At 46.7% G+C, this 18195-nt stretch overlaps 1 protein-coding gene across 2 annotated transcripts in view; it reads left to right on the top strand.

The window, feature by feature from the left end:
* Positions 1-18195, top strand: part of Dhc64C (dynein heavy chain, cytoplasmic) — a 114061-nt gene that overhangs the window by 24149 nt on the left and 71717 nt on the right. For both annotated transcript variants that reach the window (XM_050181170.3, XM_050181169.3), the window contains exons 14-26: positions 613-792; positions 3399-3719; positions 5459-5694; positions 6609-6681; positions 7203-7313; positions 7713-7832; positions 8146-8509; positions 10435-10580; positions 11974-12084; positions 13287-13496; positions 13959-14105; positions 17333-17499; positions 18005-18178. In XM_050181170.3, the coding sequence (XP_050037127.2) occupies positions 613-792; positions 3399-3719; positions 5459-5694; positions 6609-6681; positions 7203-7313; positions 7713-7832; positions 8146-8509; positions 10435-10580; positions 11974-12084; positions 13287-13496; positions 13959-14105; positions 17333-17499; positions 18005-18178 (2360 nt within the window). The remainder of the gene's footprint in view (positions 1-612; positions 793-3398; positions 3720-5458; positions 5695-6608; positions 6682-7202; positions 7314-7712; positions 7833-8145; positions 8510-10434; positions 10581-11973; positions 12085-13286; positions 13497-13958; positions 14106-17332; positions 17500-18004; positions 18179-18195) is intronic.

Genomic DNA, 18195 nt, shown 5'->3' with positions numbered 1-18195 from the left:
ATAGGTCATTGAATGAACATACCGCTTCAAATAGTGCGATGAATGCAACAAACAGCGCCACCACGCAAAGAAACGTACGCAGACTAGATGGATGTGGGCGAAAGCGGCAGTGGTTTCCGTTGCAGTGGCGAAACAAATGTGAACATCTTGGACATGCGTGGAAAGTGTTTTCTGCCTGCTTTGACCTTTCTGCCCGCTTGCCACTTCCCAAGCGTGAAAGTAGCCTAGCAGATGTATTCCCACCTGAGCTTAGAGCTATGCATAACGCTACCATACCAACAAGGCAGTTGCAGCAGTAAGCCATGACTACAAGTAGTACAGCGAGTTATAAGAACAAGTTGTTACAGAATCCAATTGAGAGAAAGGTTCTTATTGAGAAAGGTCAAAGGTTCTCAAAAAAGTGAGAGCCGACAGTTCTTTGTGCTTCTCGTCACCTTCTCCTTTGCTCTGCGATTCAGCTGGTTCTTTTGCAGGGTTGTCATCAACTGATTGGTGTGTGCATAGCTACTGTGGGTGTTCCTTTAGGGGGCTGAAATTAAATGTTCTCTTTTTTATATTACTATTTCTTTTTTCTTGCTTGTTTTGCACAATGTTGGATGGGGCGCTTTGCAGGTGGACGATCTTATGGCCATTGAGGAGCAGATTGACATTGACGTTCGCTCGCTCGAGACCTGCCCGTACAGCGCCTCCACGTTTGCTGAGATCCTCAACAAGATCCAGAAGGCTGTGGACGACCTGAGCCTGCACCAGTACTCCAACCTGCACCACTGGGTCAGCAAGCTCGACGAGCAGGTGAGTGCTGCCCAGGGCTCTGCTCCAAGCTGATGGTTATCGATAGCGCCTCCAAGGTTGGGCGGCTTGACCGTGTTAATTGCAACATTATGCTGTGACATTATCACAGCGAGAGAACTGGTCACCATTAAATGTTGGCCCGATGAACCACATGCTGGTTCTGTGACAAAAAACAACAAATAACAGAGTTCAAACAATTGAAGAGGAAAAATATTTCAATCAAGGTATCTAACTGGTGATGCAGTTATTTACAATAACGAGGTCTATATTGATTTTAAGTGTTGAAGAAATCCCTAGTTGTGTTTAATGTGCACTAATGAAGTTTGCTTCACCATAGTTGACTTCTGTTGGAGATTCAAGATAAGAACATTGTTTTTTGGACACCTCTAGGTACTTTACACTTCGGTTCGTTTTAGCTGTAGTAAATATGACAGCTGGCATTCTAGGTAGATTGAACGTGAAAACCCGTGCTGAAGTTTGCATGTCCAAATCAACCATCTAGTCCTTAAAATTTTGTTCCATCTTCTGACCACCCTTTATGGCACCAGCTGGGTCATGCAGCAGACTGGAAATGTGGGTCTCACGTGTAAGTTTTCTTATGCAAGTGAGTTTCGTGTGTGGCCAGAGCCTGCATATTTCTTGCCTTGCATATGCTGCTTCAATCAAAGGTGATGTCTGCAGCAACACCCTATCACGTAACGGAATTGTGTGTAGTTTTGTGAATTTGAGTCCTATTTAATCGTGGCATCTGGTATGCATTTAGTTCCACTGTGCCTTTGTCAAACAAGACCCCAACTCAGGCCTTTCTTGGGCATACAGTGCAGTCCACTTATAACGATACCACATATAACGATATATCGGTTATAACGATGGGTCGACATGAGAGTGTCATATTATGCATTAGGTCTATGGGGAAAAAAACCATTTATAACGATAGGTTATTCACCGCATATCGGATATAACGATCAAAATTTTGCAGTCTGGACGGCGTTTTCCGTGCCAAATAATCGTAACGTTTGCGTTGCTTAGTTCCCTGAAACGAACGATGTCGAGACGAGGCGATGTTTACCTCCGTAAGTTCGTATCTGCCGCCATTACCGCGCAGCGCGTCTCGCCCCGCCCGCGCACGAGTAGGCGCAGCCAACGTTGGCGCAGCGCGCCACAAGATGGCGCTAGCTGCTTCATGCGCGTCGGCCACAGTCGCTCCGAAAGAGAGAGAAAGAAAAAAAGAAGCGACAAGCAAAGCGCCCGTCCCGCGTCTCTCTCGCGATAGCAGGCTGACGCCACCGAAGCAGCGTGCAACCAACGGTTCAACCCAGTTCGAAGATGGCGCCGACAAAGCGCAAAGCTGTGTCGCTTGACACGAAGATGGATATTTTGCAGGACTCTCGATGCGGCTTCAAGGTGAGCGCCCTCGTGAAGAAGTATGAGCTCGTCCAGTTAACGATATCAACCATCTTGAAAACCGGGAGCACCGCGATTGTGAAGGCAGGAGCTATCAGCGGCCATTCCGATCAGCGGAAAAGGGGTTAGAGACCCTTTGTACGCCGATGTTGAAGAGGCGCTTTACCAGTGGTTCATCACCAATGGCTTAAAGAAGGCGGGCTTTGTGCGTAAGGACGAACTTCCCCAACCCGCTGAGACTGACCCGGTGGAAGTCGCTGACATAACCGAGCTCTGGGAGCTCGTTCCTACTGGTGACACAGGTGGTGTGTCGAAGGAGGAGTTTTTGACTGCAGACAGTGCTGCCTCGTTCTGCGATGAGGTCACCGACGAGGCGATCGCCGAAGATGTGCTGTCTCGACAGACGCAAAGTTGTTCGACGGTGGCGACGGCATCAGCGACATTGACAACGAGATCGACAGTGGCTCCTTGACCCCGACCACGATGTCCACGCAAAGTGCACTGTCGTCGATCGACTCCTTCATTGATTTTATGCATGCTAAAGGATTGCCGCCAGTGTTCGCGCAGCAGCTGGAATCCATGCACACCGCGGTTGTGAAGCTGAAGCTGCCGCAAAAGCAAGTGCAGATTTCGGACTATTTCGGCGCGCCTAATCCTTGACACGGTCATTGGCGCTAGAAATAAAGTTTGTTTTTCACGGCCTACTGTATGCATCATCTATTCTTTAGAGCAAGTAGCGAATTCGAGTTCAGAGCTGCAAAGGTAAAGAGCGCAAACGCGTTTAAATTTTTTTTTTTTTGGTAACTGCAGTCCAGATATAGCGATCATCGGTTATAACGATCATATTTTTCGTCTTTCTCGATATCGTTATAAGTGGACTGCACTGTATTTCAATATACTGTAGCTCGCTGTTACTTACAGTTGAGTACACCTTTTTTCCTCTGCGTCACCTGTATCCCCCTCCTTGCCAACCGCACCCTCATCTCCACAGTCCAACCGCCACTGACAACTACAGCATCTAAACTCGTTGGACGGCATGAACAAAGCTTTGCTTTAAAAGTGACCTTCCCATTAGCTCCATTAACGCAGAAAAACAACCTCTGCATTAACCGACCACAACTTCAAAACCCACCCGGCTCCACAGAGAAAGCTCCGCTCTTCACATAGGAGCAGTAAAACCTGACGCTTGTCTCCGAGCACAGGTGGAGGCCAAGCTGGCCGGCCGATTGGAAGCCGGCATCCAGGCCTGGACGCTGGCCCTGGAGGGCAAGAAGGAGGGCGGGTCGGCCGAGACGGATGTGGACGCCACGACGCCGGGGGACAAGGAAGGGGGTGTCGCGGTGCACCACCCACTGGGAGGGGAGCCCCAGGTGCACACGCTTGTGCACGAGGTGCGGATCACCAACCAGGTGATGTACCTGAGCCCCAGCCTGGAGGAGTCCCGCTTCAGCCTGCTCCAGCAGCTCTTTGCCTGGCAGAACATTGTGCTCTCCCAGACTCGCATCCAGAGCACCCGGTACCAGGTGAGCAAGTGGTGTTGTGCCTCTCCTTTTTCTCCTTTTGTTAATACGTTTGTGCGTGCTTTCGTTTTGCAAGCGCGTGGCCGTGGCCTGACCGTAAAATGGATTGTACAGAACTGTCTGTGCACCTTTATTTTCTTCTGAATTCTCCCACTTATTTGAAGAGCGCTCTGTTTGGCTAGGGTGTTATGTGTGCACCACAAGAGACAGACTGACAGACGGGAGACAGGCCAAGTGCTCGTCCAAAAGGAGACTGCCTTCATCCTGTCTTATCTGTGTTTTTCTCTTGCCGTGCTGAAAACATGAGTACGTTAGTAAAACACGTTGTGGGGCTAGTTGGTGCATAGCTTTCAATAGATGAAGCGCCAACAGTGACGGCACACTAGGAAGTAACAAAGACAGGACAAAAAAAAAGTATGTTACTTTCCGTATGGTCCTTTGTCTCTCACTTTTCTTTGTCTTGTTCAAACCTGACACACTGTTGCTACATAAATAAACATTTATTAGTCTTTGCCTGAGTCCTTTTGGCATTGCTGTCACGTCTTCATTTCTTGTGGGTTTGACTTAGTACAGTGCTCATAAAATTAAACTCCGACTTGTTCGAAACCACTCTGGTCTATTTCGTTTCCAGTTTCGCTATCCATTTGTTACAGGGGCTTAATTCAGACTCCAAAACATACACTTAGGGCTACCGTACGCTTAGAAACCAGCTACTAAATACTTCGCACTTCCACGTATTTACAGTAGATCCTCGATACATTGAACTCGGATATGTTCAATCATTCTTTATACCGAACAGTTGTAACACTTCCTCGGAAACCCCATGCAAAAGTATAGCCTTGTGCTATGCGTATATCGAACGCCCATTCACCGCGGCAATCAAAATATTGAACTCTGCGCGCCTGCAAGTGTGCTTCTCCTAATGCCACCACAGTCACGTTTGTTGTAACCAGAAATATTCATGCCAACAAAACAGCACTGTTTTGGCAAATGTTGTAAAACAAGGCGTTGAATCTGGAGGACCACTACGTGCCATGGAAAAAAAAATTACCTTGGTGTGTGTCTAAAAATACGCATGGCTCCTCTAGCCAGGATCTTTGTGCTTCATAAGCATAATAGCGAATTTGCTTTAGTAAGCTTCACCTCAACACAGCCCTGTAGTGCGGTGAAACATTCATAACGGGAAGAACAAAGTCGTGCAGTGAAGCATACTACTTGAAGCTGTTCTTTAATGAACGGAGGATCTGACCATGCTGCTTCAAGAATGTAAAAGGCCTCCCTGTCTGATATGCACGTTCTATAAAGCATGGACGGCACTCGATATTTTGCTGAGTGGCTCCGTGCATGGTATGCTGAACTGGAGATGCCTGGACCGCCAGGTTTGTCTTGTAGGGTTTTCGTGAAGTGCATTTTAGGGTTCCGAGAGCGACCAAAAACAAATGCGACCACTACTCCCTCTTGGCAAGATTTTTACGTAAGTTTGGATTTAATTTAACAAAACCATCACAATTATAAGCAATTTTATAGGCAAGTACCCAATTTACAAGCGCTGTTCATACAGAAACATTGCTGTCACCGCTTGAGTTATTGCATTACCTTAGTATACGCCGAAGTTATTGCCATCACTGTCTTCTATTCTTGTGATGTAAACTTAGTACATGCAGGGTGCAGTTTGATTTGTCTCTCTCTAATCCTGCCTTTGCCGCCACCCTTTTCTCTCTCTCTCTCTCTCTCTCTCTCAGGTTGGCCTGGAGCGTCCGGCAACCCAGACTTATCGAGGCCTGCTGCGCACGATGATGGATGGCACCAACGTACTGGAGAAGTGCTACGGCTGCATCGAGGCCATCGTCAAGCAGGTGGACGTCTACGTGAGCGAGTGGCTTCGCTACCAGGCCCTGTGGGACCTGCAGCAGGACATGCTGTACGCCCGCCTGGGCGACGACATTGGGCTGTGGATGAGGACCCTCGTCGAGATCAAGTGAGCAAGATCGTGCACCCGCCCGTGGTCAGGGCAGGCAGGGTAGCTAAGGGAACAAGGAATAGGCCGTGCTTCCCCGCAACTGACGGGTGCGCCACCTCGACAAATGAAGACGACGTAGACTAAAGTCAGCATTAGAGAAAGTTTTTTTTTTCTTTTTTTTGAAAGCACATTTTTTGCGCACTTCTCCGAGTGTTAACTCCATGCGATACGAAATGAAAAAGGGGGCAAGAGACACTGCGGATAATATTGCAGCAGCTATTGTATCACTGCTTTGCATTATAGGCGATAATGCAATTTTTAATAACACCTGTACAGATAAGTTTCAGTATAACAGTTACAGCCAACACAGCAAGTGTCTTAATTATATCGAATGTTCATTATAAGCACATATTTGTTAAACGCTGATGTCAGTGATAAACATTTGATTTACTTTGTTATAGCATCTGATATTTCGTTACATCTTGTGTTCGTTGTGTTGAGGTTCAACCATAGCACACTGCATTTTTCCTAGTGAGGTAGTTCACCTTGAAATCATGCTAGTCTTATTCTCCCCTGTACTGCGACATGCATTATTGGGTTACGCTTCTGGACAGTGAACCTTTCAAGAGTCCCATTGACATTGCCCTGACATATTTAATTAAGCCTTTTCTGTAGGTAGGAAATGCCTGTCAAAAAAAAAAAAAATGTTCACTTGATGCTGACAATCAGTTACGTTAGCTATCCTTTGTTAGCTGTAATAAAAGCTGTCGACCGTTCTTCAGGCTCTGCTGCGACTTCCACGTGTGTGTGAGGTCTTCAGGAGACATCTGTCATTGCGAAACGCTGCTCTTCATGAGTTCTCTCTTGCACTTACACGCATTTCTGGTAAGATTGATCAGAAACATTTGAGTCTGTTTCCTCTCACGTTGTAGGAAATCGCGCACCACCTTCGATACAAGTGATGTGCGCAAGAAGTTCGGACCCATCATCATTGACTACGCCAAGGTCTGTGTCCGTCTGTCTGTCGTCCGTCCATCTGAATTGTAGCCTTCTTGGTATTGTAATATGTTTAACAGGACAAATGTTCTGATAATGCATAACTTTCCTTTCTTTTTTCTGATTTGTGCACTTTTTAATTGATAAGGGTACTAAAAGCAACTAGTAGGCTGAGTAAAGTTGGATTTGGTGAAAGCAGATATGAAATGGCAAGTCTGGTAGGGAGCAGGGGCCTGATATGCAGAAGACAACTTGGAAACGACTGATATTTCCAAATGCCCAGAATCAATTCATACAATGTTGCAGATTGTGACTGATTGACCAGTTAGTTAATAAATAGAAGTGACATTTCGCTTAGAAATCAAATTTAACCTAGCAACTCTGTGCTTGAAGCAAATGTTAGTGCCCATATTGTATGCATGAGCACTCACAAAAGCATTGCACAGTACTCTCTGCTACAGAAGCTATTCCTCCTGTGTTCCATTGTTACTTTCTGGACTTTATTCTTGGTGCTGCTTCTGGTACTTCAGGTGCAGTCCAAGGTGACCTTGAAGTACGATTCATGGCACAAGGAGGTGCTTGGCAAGTTTGGCCAGCTCCTTGGCAACGACATGGCCCAGTTCCACACCACTGTCTCCAAGGTGAGCTTGGCTTGCCTGTCTTATTGCGGCGCCTCTTGCTTATGAGTGATTGCTAGCATAGATTCAAAAGAACAAGATAGCTGGACAATGATAGTCATTTATTGCTCAAAACATATCCTTAAATTTTGTGGCATTTTTCTGCACAATCGGCACATTCAGGCAGCCATTGCATGTCAAAGTTGTACTGGTTTTGAGCATGGCTATATCTGTTATTTCGTGGGTATTAGTCGAAGGGAGTCATGCATGTATAGAGGGGCTTGGGCAGGATCTAGGCTTCTAGCAATCGAGAGATGCTCAACAGGCTAGCAGCGTTCGGCCGGGTTGAACGCTGTTCAACTTTTATGCAAGACCTTTGAGCAGTGATCATCTAAATGTTGCTCACTGTCCTGTCTCCTACAGTCACGAAGCGAGCTGGAGCAACAGTCCATCGACACAGCAAGCACATCGGACGCGGTGTCCTTCATCACCTATGTCCAGTCGCTGAAGCGCAAGATGAAGTCTTGGGAACAACAGGTTGAGGTAAGTCATCGGACAGAATGTGTTAGTCATCTTGGGGGTTGTGTTATGTAATTGTTTTCTCCTTTTCGAATCGATGCATCTTTCACTATATGTTGGGAGAAGGGGTCGATGCTGTTGATAATGAAGGCTTGGTGTTTTGCCACTCAAGGATGAAGGGCCCCCAAAAGCATAGATAATTAGAAGCATGCTTACATTACACAATCCCAGGAGTTCATTCATGTCATTTATGTGGTTGTGCCGGACATCAGAACTGTGCCTAACTGTGTAAAAATGCACCCTCTCCTCTCCACTTCTTTTTTTGTGTGTGCTGCAGCTGTACAAGGAGGGCCAACGCATCCTGGAGCGGCAGCGCTTCCAGTTCCCCAACTGGTGGCTGCACGTGGACAACGTGGAGGGCGAGTGGTCGGCCTTCACCGAGATGATGCGCCGCAAGGACACGGCCATCTCCTCCCAGGTGGCCAGCCTGCAGATGAAGGTGGTGGCCGAGGACCGGGCGGTTGAGGCACGCACCGCCGACTTCCTCGCCGACTGGGAGAAGAGCAAGCCCGTCCAGGGATCCCTCAAACCCTCGGAGGCCACCAGCCAGCTGGCCATCTTCGAATCCAAGTTCAGCCGCCTCAAGGAGGACCGTGAGAACCTGGTCAAGGCCAAGGAGGCCCTCGAACTGCAGGAGCCCGGTGAGCTTCCTGCCCCGGCGCTTATCAGTCTGTCGGGTAGCGTATGAGGGATTGTTGGGCAGCTGCCTGCTCCTTAAGTTCATACTACATGGCACCTGCGGTTAAAAGGCCATTGCTGTGGCCGTGAGTACTTACTGCGGCAGCGCAGGGGCTACGGCATTGTGCTTTTGAGCTTGAGGTCGCAGACTCAACCCCAGCGGCATACCAAAGGGGGTGGAATGCAAAAACGTCTCTTTATTATCAACCCCTCTTAACTCGAAGCTGTAGAAACAAAAAAATATAATGGAATTAAGCGGAGTTTCAAAATAAAATGAAATCAGCATAATAAACGCCCACTGGCTGCACATAGCCCACGTGGAGCCTTTCCAAAATGCTGCCAGTAATATTCTCAGTTGCTTTCACGTGCACCAGCACCGGACGCATTGGCATCCACGGGCAATAGCGTTATGTGTACTGTATCAAGACAGTGTGGTTGGTACAGAGTCACGACAACTGATCCTAAGGCGATATTTGAAGCCAGTCGTGCGAGCATAAATGGTCCCAGACATCCAGAAAGTTGACAGAGGCTACTTTCTGCATTGTAATGAGTTCTGGACACTTTCACTTCAAAAACCGAGAAACCTAAACTTAACTGCAGAAGAGTTCACTTGTCTTGCCTTAGCGGCTACCGACGAGTGACACAAAATTTACGGCTCACCATCGCGTGAGCATGAAGTGAGTATCCTCACCAAGCCGTGATCTTGCTGAAGCGCTGTGGGCTCGCATGCTGGCTTCTGTAGGAAGCTGCACATGGGCTAATAACACTTGCTCGAGTGCTGATAATCACGCTGAAGGTCACGATTAATGTGCCACGACCATATTGATGAGTCACTGAAAGCATCCTAAATGAGAGGGAGGGCAAAAAGTCTTCGACTTCCAGCTCACCGCTACTGTGTGAGGCCACGGTGAAGTGCCAGCAAGCAGCTGAGCAAGTACGGCGAGCAGTGATAGACAAAAAGAAGGGGTAAAGATAAGCGGGGAGTGCGGCTCGGTGTCTGGCTTGGACGATGAGTTGCCACCGCACAAAATGCAATTGCATGCGATGTTGCCTATGTTGTTCCTTACCCTCTCCTTGGGATTTTCTAAGTAGAGATTTCAAGATATCAGGAGTTTGGCGCAAGAAGTTTTTGCGATGAGGAGTGAAAAACACGTGGGTGGACGCCGTGGCTGGAAAAATTGACTTAAGTGTTATTTTGAGATACCAGAATTTGAGTTAACCATTTACCTCCAGAATTATTTTTGAAAAAGCATTCCCAAATTACCGATATTCTTGGTGCTCTATGGGATCGGCACAATAGATATACACAAGAAATGCATTCAAAACAATACATATATTTTACTGGAGAACCTACAGAGAAAAATTTATTTAGGTGTAGGAGAAACCTGGCTTCTCCACACATTGCCACCACCATTTTCCTTGTCAGTTCTGTTAAAAATGTTTCTACCAAGTTTTTGTTAAAGAAATGCATTCAAGAGGATATTTTTTACTGGAGAATAGACACCCAAAAGATTTATCTAAGCTTGGGAGATAGCCAGTTTCTCTGCTTGCCGCCACTACCATTTTCCTTGTCAATAATGTCGAAAATGTTTCTGCCAAGTATTTAATGGAATTGTAGTGCCATCTGTACATAAGAGAGAACTAGACACGTGGACGTGCTCAAATCGCCTTTGGTCAGAGAAATCGGGACTTTTTGCCATGGACGAGCCCAGCTTTTTCGACGGTAGAGGGCGTGCGAAACGTGTGGACATGCTGAGCTCATCTACGGGAGGTAAAGAGTCAACGAGGGTTTACTATGTCCGTGAATCGGCGCTAGCGTCTGCGTTTATCTTGGGTGTCGCCTCCATTGTGGTTTTTTTGTCCCCCCCCCCCCCCCCCCCTTCTCCAGGCGTAGTCTCTCCCGGTGACGAGCGGCTGCACGTGGCCCTGGAAGAGCTGCAGGACCTGAAGGGTGTGTGGTCTGAGCTGGCCAAGATCTGGGACCAGATCGACCAGATGAAGGAGCAGCCCTGGTTGTCGGTACAAGCACGCAAGGTGCGCCTCATCCTTTTCCCGGGTGTTGAGAGCTTTGCGAATGTGCAACGTGCGCTCGGCGTCTTGTGAGATGCAAGGGGCATTGCTTCTTGCAAATGCCACGAAGGGTTGAGGGCCCGGGTGTGCGAATTGTACTTTTAGAGACCGAATCGAATACGAATGGAATAGTGTCGGAAGTGCATTGAACTAAATATTGAATGCTTTTCGAATAGATTCTGAGTAATGAACAGCCGTTCTTACTGTTAATAGAAAACAGTCTTCACATCCTGGTACATTCACATTTGGAAGTTTCTGTCGTCACATTAGACATTATGAAGCGTTGTTTGTTAAAAGCATAAATGGAGCATTATTATCAACTGAGGAGTTTATTCGCGTAATCTGGACTAATTGATCAAGGCAAATGGTGGTGGTTTAGCCGGAAAAGTATGGCTTCCTGAGCAACGTAGCGGGCTCTACTATGAAACTTCTCTTGTTTTATGTCTACTATAGCCACAGGGATAAATTTATTGCATACTTTTGCTGCACTTTTATGCTTGGAACATGCACGGTTGGCGATTTGAAATATTAGAAAACTACCCGCTGCGGTTGCTTGATGGCTGTCGTGTTGGGCTGCTAAGCACGAGGTCGTGGGATCGAATCCCGGCCACGGCGGCCGCATTTCGATGGGGGCGAAATGGGAAAACACCTGTGTACTTAGATTTAGGTGCACTTTAAGGAACCCCAAGTGGTCCAAATTTCTGGAGTCCCCCACTACGGTGTGCCTCATCGGATCGTGGTTTTGACACGTAAAACCCCATAAAAATATCATAAAAAATAACAAAGAATAAGTACTGGAAAACTATTCATATTTATGGATAGGGACCATTCAATTCGAAGACCAAATCAAATAGGGCATTATTTGATTCTATAATTGAATGTTTGGATATTTGCATACCCCTAATTAAGGGCACTGGTGTTGACCTTAATTGCCTCTTTTGTGAGTGCGGTACTATGCCAACACTTTATTTTGTTTACACCAGTTCTTGCGAAAGCCGACATAAATTTTACCATATCATTTTATCACCTTGACATCAAACAATGTCGTTGATATACGCTTCGAATGCCACAGAATGGGAGACACCGTGGACATTGGAAGGTGCCATGTAGTGTTTCAGCTTTATCGATTTGTTTGTCGGCGAAACCTGTTTTTGTGTTACTTGAATGGAGACTAAAGGAAAATATTAAGTCGAGCTAGATCAGTAGTGTTTGTCTAGAAGCTTGTCATTGTTTTGTGTGTGTTGATATGTCGCTTTGTTGCACATAAAATTGCCACCGAAAGTCCCGCTGTTGCTCTGTTCACTTGTGAGGTCCACTTTCTCACGGTCTGTTGTGTCATATTCTTTTTCATCTTCAGCTGCGCCAACAACTGGATGGCCTGCTGAATCAGCTGAAGGAGCTGCCAGCACGCCTGCGGCAGTATGCCTCGTACGAGTACGTCAAGAAGGTGCTCATGGGATACACGAAGGTTGGTACTTGTAATTGAGACCTTTATTTACTATTTCATTGACTTGGGATAGATGGCTTTCTGGCTCGAATTGACAGCCTAAGAGCTGTGATCTTACAGGTGATTGCGTTGGTTTTACGTGCCTGTCATTTTCCATAAACTTTATGAATTTGGGCTTGTCCTGTGGTTTTACAAACATTGTATCAAGTATTACCAAAAATGAAATCTTGTTTGTGAAATTGTTGCAAGTTTTATTATGCTGAAACGAGGCAAGAGGGATACTTGCTTGAGCCAAAATCATGCTGGAAAGCTCCTGAAGAAAGCTAAACCATCTGGAATAGCTGAGTCACTGAACAAGTCTGTTTTTTAATAACACTGTGTTACTTGTCAGTCTTTGCTGTTACAAGTTTGCTGCTGCTGCTGCTTGGGGGCTACATCTAAAGGGAAATCATTAATAAAGGATGTATCTATTCCTAAATACGCATGTAATTGGTGCAAGCTTTAAAGAAAAGATTTTGAAATTAACAAGTAGGCAGGTATGGTTTTAGGACTTGACCCTAATGCATGTGAATGAAGTTGTGTTAAGAATATCAAGAACGGCAGACCTAAATGCCCCAGTGCATTAACTCGCTTTGAGCTTTTGATACAGATATTCGTACTGCAGCCCGAGCGGTGTGTCCGGTAGCCTGATGTGTAAAATAAGTCTTTGCCACTTCTTCCTGCCCATCCTGCAGAAAAACTAAAAACGCACTCACCACAAAACGCTGTTTCAGCAGGTAAAGAGGTTAAAATGAGGGATGCTGTGTTTAGTGCAGAGCCAAAGTTACCGTGGGTACATTTGTGTAGTCTTGTATGCGATGGTTTGTCTGCAGCCATTGGCATTCTGCCGGTGAGCATGGTACTTCTAATTCAATTCTAGGTCATGATAGTTTCACCCCAATGGAGCACAAATGCAAAAATACATTTGTGTGTTTATATTTGGGTGAGTGCTAAAGAATCCTAGGCAGTCATCATTAGCCTATGTCCTCCACTACAGTGTCTATTGTAGCCCTCTTGCTTCTAAGATGCTGCGCTTTGTCAGTGAATTGATGGATCGGTCAGTCGGTCATGGTCAAGTAACGGTTGGGTGATGGTCATCTTCAAGTAGTGGTCAGGGTCAAGGACGGTCAAGTCAGTCACAGTGAGTCTGTCCAGTCAGTAGGCGCTTTCTTCGCCACTGGCAGGTGAACCTGCTCATTGTGGAGCTGAAGTCAGATGCCCTCAAGGAGCGTCACTGGAAGCAGCTGATGCGTCAGCTCCGTGTCAGCTGGGTCCTCTCCGAGCTGACCCTGGGCTTGGTGTGGGACATCGACCTGCAGCGCAACGAGGCCATCGTCAAGGACGTCATCCTGGTGGCCCAGGGCGAGATGGCCCTCGAGGAGTTCCTCAAGCAGGTATACCGTGGGCCTGTGATGTCTCTCAGTCATCCCCCCGATTTGCATACCTGGTCCGATTTGGGGTCAACCGGCAGTCGCATCCCAATGGGGGGGTTCAGCGCAGCTGAAGGCTGTGATAAAAGAGCAAATTAGTTCTGCGAGGTGAAGGAACTTTCGTGAAAGGGAATAATTGTGGTCCATCCGAAAGTAGCGCAAAGATACTAGAAAACCCATGCAAATTTCTCAAAAAGAAATCTTAGCGAAAAATGACAAAGCTTGGCTGTAATTTTCTTTCCAGATCGTAATGTGTGCTTCCTTCACTTCATTTTATTTTGTTGTTGTTTCTTTGTGGCACCCCATTTTTCTCTTATAAAACTCCTGGCTGTGACACCGGTAAAGTTACACGTATGCTTTCCAGCCAGTTTGATCTATAATTGTGCACTTAATTAGCCTGTGGCTCGTACTGTGCTGCTTGTGCAGGTGCGCGAAGCCTGGCAAAACTATGAGCTGGACCTGGTCAACTACCAGAATAAGTGCCGGCTCATCCGTGGCTGGGATGACCTCTTCAACAAGGTCAAGGAGCACATCAACTCGGTCGCTGCCATGAAGCTGTCGCCCTACTACAAGGCAAGTTCTTCGCAGTAATGCTAGTGCTTTGGCATTTGTTGTCATTTATTGTCGCATTCTTAATGAGCAGGCTGTTTTTAAACTTGTGGCTCAGTTATTTCTTAGCAGCTACTATGCCCAATATATGAAAGCACAGATGACGTAGCTGCGATCGATGCTTCTGTTAACAAGCCATTTGTCAGTCTTGTGTTTACCATGCATTTCCTAGTGGCTTTAGCTAACGAAAGGAACCACTTCAGTTGCACTGCGATTGTGTGAAATAAAAAACAAAGCGGCTTATGTTGAAGCTTGCCAAGATAATGTCTTTAAGGCCTGCATTAAAGGCCTAGTAACGAAATTTTTGGCTGCATAAAAAGCCTAGCTTCAGGTAGAGCAGTCCCTGTGCAAGATTGTCTTTTCAACACAGTTCATACTACTTATAACATAACCGCTTATAGTGCAGGACTGACTATAACACCTCTTTTCTAACTCCTGTTCACTACAGGTGCACGAATAGCAAAATTTTCTAATACGAATTGAATACAAGTACTTAGCTTCGAATATTGAATAATGATATACAGATGCATTAATTAGGAAGCTTGGTTATTTTATCGCGTTATAACATTGCAGTTACATTGTAAACAGTAAAAAATTAGAGTAGTAAGCCGTTGTATTAAGAGATTGTGTATTTGGCTCACTTTAACTTGTAAAATTTAGTAATTCCCACTACCTGTCTGTTCTTGCCAGCCTGTGCCGTATTATGTACAGCATCAAATGCCTGTCAATTCAAAGGCATTCGACCCTGTGCCAGCCGTCACTCATCGCATTTGCTGTCAAGCAATGAGCTCGGATCGGGGGTGGCCGTTGCAGAAGAGTGCACCATCGCTGTCCGCAAACCTTTGCCCTTTGCTACTGAGGGGCTGGCTTTCCCGCAAAGCTTTGACGCCCAGCGGCTAAACATGCATTGCAGGCGAAATTTCGCCAACAGCACGAAGTTCAGCTCAAAATGACATATTCTTATTCTTAGGTTCTTAGGAATATTCTTAGGTTAGGTATAAACAAATGCTACGAGCCATGTTTTCTCCCGCACAGCCAGCAATATATTCTATCTGCTTCGAATATTCGTATACAATCGAATATTTGAAAATCTTCTAATACCTACTTTTCGAATCGAATACAAATATTAAAGACATAATACAGTCGCTGACTGTTTATTCGGACCTCACGGGGACTGCGGAAATGTCCTAATAAACAGGTGTCCGAAAAACCAGATTAAGAAAAAAAGAAATCCTTTATTTCCACGCAATTGTTCGGGCTCGGCAGTAGGCTTGAAGAAATCGTGAATGCGCCGTAGCACGCTGTTCCGTTTAGGCGCAATCAGATAAGCCTGAATCTCGGAGAGGGTCGTACGGTCACTATAGGCGGCTGAAAGCACAGTCACTGCTTGTACACGCTCCGCATGCGACGGCAGCATAGCACATGGTGCATCATCTTCTGACTCTGAGTCACCGTTCGGCGGCACAGCAGAAACCTCACGAATGTCTCTCCGTCGTCAAGTTCTGCACATGTCAGTACAGCAGCATCAGCACCTGTGAAACTGTCAAATGAGACGGTGTCCGGAATCGCAATGCAACCTCTGCGCAGGTTTAGAACATTTTTGGTATCAGTAGGGAACACATCGGAAGGCGACAAATCCTAGACCTCCTGGCACTCGCTTGCCGGCATTCCCCAGCGCAGTCTGTGCGGGCACTGTCGGCGCCATTAGACAATTGACACGATGTTACCGTATGCTGTGTTTCATCACCGCAACCTCAACACAGCACACAAAGCAAACATGACCACGCTGTCACGCCGACACCAGTCACACAAACGAAAAAGGTGGCCTACTCGCAGCGTCGTGCACGAAGACAGAAACAAAGCTGCTGGATAGTCTTGACATGGCTTACTAAGCTGAGACCGGAACTGCTGTAGCTACAAACCAGGCAGAAACAATGATGATGAGCGGGGATTTGCAGTAGCGCCACTTTGTGAGGCAGCAAGGAGGCTCCATTCAAAACAAAAATGGCATTCAGCAAGTCGAACCATGCACCGGGCAGAGTCGGTGCATGTTGCTCTCGATCGAGTTGGCTCAAGGAGTGTCCGAAAAATCAGACGAGAGGTTGCAAGGTGTCCGAACTTTCGGCAGTTGTTATACATTATGGTCTATGGGGAGAATGGCGGTGCCATGAAGCAGACTGAATAATTGAGCATGTCCGAATTTTTGGAGTCCGAAAAATCAGTCAGTGACTGTACTCGAAATTTTTTTATATTTACACGCCCTCACTGTTTACCTTTCCGTAGAACTCCACGTATATGCGTACCACTTATAGTGCAGCCATGTGAGAAGAAATAGCAGCTATAACGGGGTTTCCAGAAAATGCTGCCAACAAGCGAGACAGCGAGCACGCTTCTCAACTAAGTGCACCTATAGAGAGGGGGGCGTTGGGATAGCAATGAAGGAAATGTGAAGGAGAAAGTCATGCGGAGTGAATGAATGAGGAACAGGGGGAGAAAGAAGTCGCGAAGGCAGTGCATTGTATGTCGCATCGTATGCGCAATGCGGATGCGCAGAGGCTGCCGAGGTGACCGAGAAGCCTCTGCTCGGACCACTTGTCAGCGTTGTGCGCTTCACATTCAACGCTTGCGTGTTGCTGCTTGTATATGGAAAGTGGTCACTCACGGATTTATCAGGCGCAGACGAGGTCACAAAAAGGGTCTGAATAATTGGGCAGGTCGAAAAAATGAGATTTCTACAATACAAAGGCACCGCAGAAAAGATTTTCTTGGGATACTGGTGTTTGTTGCGCGTCATTGAAATAGCTGTTCAAAATTTCGTGACAATAGAGGATGTTGGTGTGTGCAACCTTGACTCCACAATGCTGTCGGTATAGGCTGTGTTCTGCAAATTAAGTTCTGAGCTTTATGTTTGCACGTAAGCGTTCGCAGTAGTTGCCGGCTGATCGCTTGCAAACCCAAACGCCACTTCATGTGCATTGGTGTGCGGTTCATCTCTTGCCCGATATCCATATACAGGTACATAAACATCGTAATTCCCAGCAGCATCATAAAATGCTCAGTAGTATCAGATCTAGCACTACTTTTGGGAGATGGAGATACGGAAATGTGAGTGCCACCTTAAAACATTTGGGATGCCTTTGGCTTTTTGAACCTCTGGGCGACAGTCAATGTGCTTTACGTCGATGATGCAGGAGTTTGAGGAGGATGCCCTGGCCTGGGAGGAGAAGCTGAACCGCATCAATGCCCTGTTCGACGTCTGGATCGACGTGCAACGACGCTGGGTCTACCTGGAGGGCATCTTCTCGGGTAGCGCAGACATCCAGACACTGCTGCCCATGGAGACCTCTCGCTTCACGAGGTGTGCCAGTAAAACCATTTCTCAATTGCGATACTTGACGCAGGGCAGAAACATGCTGTGCTGACTGCTTTACTTGTGTATGCCATATTTGCAAAAGTGCAACGCATCTGTGTGTTTCTTGCGTCTGAAGAATCTTTAAGTATTGTGGCTATTCGGTGACCTAACAACTCGTAATGCAGCTGTAGCTGCAAGCTTATACAATAGGCAGATTTGACATAGTGCACTTTGTGAACCCCCCCCCCCCCAAGACGAAGTGCGCATTGATCGTCTGTGTAGACGTTTACTGTGGTGACTCATTATGCATCATTCCACACTTAGATGTTTGAACTGAGCTGCCATGCTTTGTCTCGAGGGTTTGATGCAAGCACACTGATGCAGCTATTTGCATCTATAAGGTTGCATGGATGGTTGCCCGAATATGGCCCCTGTTGATCGGATCTTGTCTTCTGTTCTTGGGACATTGTCTCATGCCCTACCTTTCTCCTCCCCTCCTCTTGCCGTGCAGCATCAGCTCGGAGTTTCTGACCCTGATGAAGAAAGTGAGCAAGAGCCCCCTGGTGCTGGACGTGCTCAACATTCAGGGGGTGCAGCGCTCCCTCGAGCGACTCGCCGACCTGCTTGGCAAGATCCAGAAGGCCCTCGGAGAGTACCTGGAGCGGGAACGATCGTCATTCCCCAGGTAAAAAAGAAAATGGA

Source organism: Dermacentor andersoni, chromosome 7 (assembly GCF_023375885.2).
Source record: "Dermacentor andersoni chromosome 7, qqDerAnde1_hic_scaffold, whole genome shotgun sequence".
Taxonomy (NCBI): domain Eukaryota; kingdom Metazoa; phylum Arthropoda; class Arachnida; order Ixodida; family Ixodidae; genus Dermacentor; species Dermacentor andersoni.
Note: the sequence above shows the minus strand (reverse complement) of the source record. Positions and strands in the feature narration are given on the sequence as shown.